General features: G+C 53.2%; 1 protein-coding gene across 1 annotated transcript in view; it reads left to right on the top strand.

The window, feature by feature from the left end:
- The window catches only part of LOC106815092, a gene marked incomplete at its 5' end in the record, with an annotated part of 34,664 nt that overhangs the window by 9,285 nt on the left and 20,315 nt on the right, over nucleotides 1-5,064 (top strand). Inside the window, 2 exons of the mRNA XM_014819519.1 lie at nucleotides 4,008-4,183; nucleotides 4,664-4,936. Of these exons, the coding sequence (XP_014675005.1) occupies nucleotides 4,008-4,183; nucleotides 4,664-4,936 (449 nt within the window). The remainder of the gene's footprint in view (nucleotides 1-4,007; nucleotides 4,184-4,663; nucleotides 4,937-5,064) is intronic.

Genomic DNA, 5,064 nt, shown 5'->3' with positions numbered 1-5,064 from the left:
TGTTGTTGTGCTGCGTGCGGCGTGCGTGCGTGCTGCGTGCGTGTCGTCGTGCGTGCGTGCGACGGCTGCGTGCGAGCGTTCCGTGCGTGCGGCCGTTGCCGTGCGTCTGCGTGCGTGCGTGCGGTCCGCGCGCACGCGCGCTGCCGGCGCGCTGTTGTGTGTGGGGGTGTGTGGTGTGGTGTGTGTGTGTGTCGCGCGTGGGTGTGGGTTTTAACAAAAAGAGGGCGGACTGCGCCCGGAATTTGCCGAATGCCGAATCAGAGCGCCAATTGCGGCGAACAATAAGCTGACGATGCAAAATCTTCGTGCTCCGCGGCATACGGCAGACAACCCGGCGGATTGACCGACTCACGTGTCCGGTGGCGAGTAGGACGCTTTCCGTGACCGTCGAGCTGCACTCGTACTACGAATGTGACCGGCATGTGGCGCCGCGTGATCCGTGCGAGCGCAGGCTACGCTGCTTCGATGATAGGTTGGGGGAGTGTAACTGGAAATAGCGCTGTATCCTGTAGCTCTATGCTGCAGACGGTCAGTACATGCTTGTTACACAATTAGTAAGGTCCCTACTAATAAACGGCGCCGCGATGTTAGCGCAAAACTGTAACGACGGTTGATGCTTTCTATGAACTCGAAGACGCTCGCCCTCTCGTGACTAGAGTTCAGCGGCTTGCCCCGTGAGCGCCGCACGTCGGCTGCAGATGCGTTCGAATAGCAGTGCGCGGCGTGCTGCGTGCGTGACGTGCGGCGATGCGTGGCGTGCTGCGGGCGTGCGTCCGGCGTTCGTGCGTGCGCACCAGTGAGTGCGTCAACGTGCTGTTACGATGCTAATTCCCCGCCTTCATCACTCCTCCCTCACCGCTCCGCGATTCCTCCTCTTGCAGCGCTGAGGAGGCTGCCTGCTTCTCCTGCCCGCAGTCCGCGGCTCTTTCGACTGATCAGGACGTAACAAGTCTACGCAAGTGCGACGACGGCAGGGGCGCCACATGATGCCTACCGGAAACAGAGTCTCGACCCCGTGTTGAAGATCTGACAATTGGCCGGATGTGCGAGCAGGCGCGGTGAGAGGAGGTGGTGTGCTGGGTTTTGCGGCGTTGCTGCGTGCGCGCTGCTGCCGTGGTGTGTGGTGTGTGTGGTGGTGTGTACGGCGTGCGTGCGTGCGTGCTGCGTGCGTCGTCGGCGTGCGTGCGTGCGTGCGTGCGTGCGTGTGCCCGTGCGTTGCGCTGCGTGCGTGCGGGCGTGCGTGCGTGCGTGCTTGCGTGTTTTGGTGGTGTGGTGTGGTCGTGTGTCGACGTGCGCGCGTTGCATTAAGTATGTCCGCGCGATCGGCGGTGCGTGCGCGATGTGATGCCGTGTTTGTGTCCGGCGTCGATGTAAGCTAAGCCATATAAAGCAGCTTAACATTTATATATACCGTCTAACATTGTTTATTTGCTTTATATTAGCTTTAGTTTCTCTTGTTACAGGCCGCGAGTTCCGCCTGCCCGCCCCAAGCGCTGTACGCCGACCCGCTGACTGCACCAAGTTTACCATGCTTAAACGGCGCCCCCGATCCAACAAGCGTGCCTCCGGGCGCGTGCCGCTACACTCCACAAGAGAAGAGGCATCTGCAACTGCCCCACGCCTCGCTAAATCACGGTAGCTGCGACGCCTGCTGCGACCGCGTGCGCTGCGTGGTGTCGAATAGAGTTCGCTGCGCGTAGTGGCGACCGGTGTCTGCTGGCGGCTTGTGGTCGATAGTGGCGTGCTGCTGCAAGTCGCTGACTCACGTGTGCTGCGTAATGGCGTGCCAGTAGGTGCCGCTGCGTGGTTACTTTGTTCTTCTGGACTACCTCACCATACCTAGAATTCTATAGTTCTGCGTCGCGTACTGAAGCTCGCTCCCTCGGGCGCATCGCGAAGACACTATTAGCCCACCTTTGACGCTATTATACCATAGAACTAATATAGGAGATAACATAGGGCCAATAATTATATGGTTAAGTAACGTTGTCCGGTTTTGTCATCACACGGCAGTAGCAACAAGCATGTTATCGACTAAACCGTGACACACTCGTGGACCAGTGAACGTCACAGTTTCTATACGGCGGCTATCGGAAACGAAACGTATCGAAATACGTACGTACGGCATATTTACGGAATTGTAATTCTATATAAATGATACCACTATACAACGGAAACAAATATATATTATATTATAAAATATAATAATATATAGCCATTATATATTACGATCTATTATATATATATACTGAGAACACATGTGTCGAATAACCTTGATGCTATATTGAATTGATTTCATGACAAGCGACAGGCGTGAGACAACACAAGCGGACACTCCCCGCCCACCCCCCCGCCCACGCCGCCGTCCACCAGCTCCCGAGGAGGACCAACCCCCCCAGCCGACGCCCCCACCGACCCGCACACGACGCACAGTGCGGAGGAACCAGAGTGGCAAACACGGGGGATCCCAGCGGGTCCAGTAGTGATCCATATATGTAGTGCCTACTACCAGTTACGAATCAAACACTAGTATTAGAAGAATAATAGGACATTATCGGCGTCTTATAACTTATGTGTAATAGCTAGATTCGGCTGAGATTGATGGAATAGTAGTAAGTGGGGACATACGTATGCCGATCCTGCAAGCGCGCCTCTATCAGATACGAACAAAAACATACACTAGAGACACTAGGGGATCAAAGATCAGGACACGCGTACCTACGTATGTTATAGGCATTATTTGGAAATTACTTAATGTCCTGGACATTAATAGTGGGATGCGGTAACATGCGCTATATACAGAGTTACAACAAAACACCATCCACCTATTCGTACTCCATTGCGATATAGCCATAACTACCATTACGATGTCACGGTAATAGGAAAGTCCGTAGAAATGCCAAATGCAAAATGATATTCTACCTACAATGGCGCTGCGAAGGCGCGAATCACACGACCGCGAAACGGCCGCCACGTTCAGTCCGCCGAACGAGCGGCCCGAACATCCGACAGGCGAGACGGCACTGTGCCGGATCAAGCGCCCTCTATAACTCCCATAATCGCCTAAGTTCGGGACTTAGTGTGGAGGCGGCAGCAAAGCCCATGAATTCATCCACGACTGAAGTTAGTATATACATAAAGTTATAATATTATCATTATATTAATATTATATTATCGTTAATATTATATTTATAGTATAGATATATATAGTTATATTAAGTATACCGTTTAATATTTTATTAGTTCTATTAATATACGTGAAGCTATATAGTAAGTAGTATACATATAGAAAGAATCAGGTGATCCACACACGATCTAAACATAGCTCTCGACGTTTAAAATACCGCCAATGAGAAATTTCCATATGACCGTCATTCCGAACGCCGTCGTAACTCAAACACTGTACATCCGGTTGCGCACATGTGACTACGTCGAGTTAGTCATAAGTTAAAACGACGATCGTTCTTGTCCACCTCACGGGTGTAACCTAATTACACTCGTATCCCTTAATTCTATTGTGTTCCTCATAGAATATACATCCTGTATATAATGTCAGTAGAAGCCCCCACGCACGACTTAATAGCAAGCCCAAGCATCTCTCTCTTCTGCTCTCTCGTCTCTTCTGCTCCCCCCTACTCTTCGCCTCTCTCTTCTCGCGCGATCTCTATCTTTTCTTCTCACTCTTCTCTCTCTCTCTCACCCCCTCTCTCTCCCTCCTCCTCCTCGCGTCGGCGTTCTCGTCTTGCTTTCTCTCTATCTCTCCTCGTTCTCTCTCTCTCTCCCCCTCCCTCGCGCTCATCTTCCTCCCTCTCTCTCCGCGCTTCGTCGCACCGCCCCCCTCTCTCTCTCCCTCTCTCTCTCTTTCTCTCTCTCTCTCTCTCTCTCTCTCTCTCTCTTTCACTCTCTCTCCCTTTCCTCCCCTTTCTTTCTCTCTCATCCGCCTCTCTCTCTCTCTCTCTCTCTGTTCCTCCCACATCTCTCTCTCTCACTCACACACCTGTGCGCAGGTACGACTACCTGTCCGTCTATAACGGTGCGTCGACGTCCGGCGCGCTGCTGGGAACCTTCTGCGGCACTCAGCGCAAGCAGCTGACGTCATCACAGAACGACGTGCTGCTTCGCTTTGTCTCCGACAGCACGTACACCGAGCGCGGCTTCGACATTCAGTACGGCGTCGTAGAAGGTACGGGCCCGCGAAATCCCGCGAGATCCCGCGGGATCTCGCGAGAGCTGTGTTTAGGATTTTCTGTCGCAGGTGCAGCAGAGAGGGTTAGTCGGAGGGCGTCGTAGAAGGTAGGCCCGCATTGTCGCTTTCCCTCGGGCGCCATCTCGCGGAATCTCGGGAGATTTCGCGGGACCGGAGCTTCGGATCTCGCGAGAGCGGTGTTTCGGATTTTTGTCGCGAGTGCGGCGGTGGGATTTGTCGGAGGTGCCGACTTCTCGCGGGTTCTCGCGAGAACGATTCCAATTTCTCCCGCCAATAGTTTTAACTTTTCATTCATTCGGTACATTTTTCCCTGAAGTCATTCTTCGCGCTTCCCGCATTAAACCAGAACAAAACATCTCGTCACGTGAGCGTCTGAATCTATTTAGACATCCGCCATTAAAATGCCGATCACACTTTTTTGTGCTGCTCTTACTGTTCTTCTGTTTCTTCTCGCAGAGGACGAAAACCTGTGCAACAAGACGCTTCACGGCGTACAGGGGGCGCTCACGGCGCCTCCAAACTCCGTCGGCAGCGGCAGCTGCGTCACCACGCTGCATCTACATCCGGGCACCTCGCTGCTGCTGGAAGTCAGTGCTTTCCTGCTGCCGGCGAGGCCCGGAGGGGATATGCCCCTGACGGACCTCACGGGGGCCGTGTCGGATGTCGCTAAGCCGTCATGCTACGATGACGTGGATCTGTGGGTAGAGATCCAGGCGGCAGAGAGTGCCGGTAGGTTTTATGGTGGTTGTCAAGAAGTTAATGATATACTCGCTTCTACTCTATCTCTCTCTCTCTCTTTTCTCTCTCTCTCTCTCTCTCTCTCTCTCTCTCTCTCTCTCTCTCTCTCTCTCTCTCTC

Source organism: Priapulus caudatus, unplaced genomic scaffold, assembly GCF_000485595.1.
Source record: "Priapulus caudatus unplaced genomic scaffold, Priapulus_caudatus-5.0.1 Scaffold1041, whole genome shotgun sequence".
Lineage (NCBI taxonomy): Eukaryota > Metazoa > Priapulida > Priapulimorpha > Priapulimorphida > Priapulidae > Priapulus > Priapulus caudatus.
This window is presented reverse-complemented; position numbering and strand designations above follow the sequence as displayed.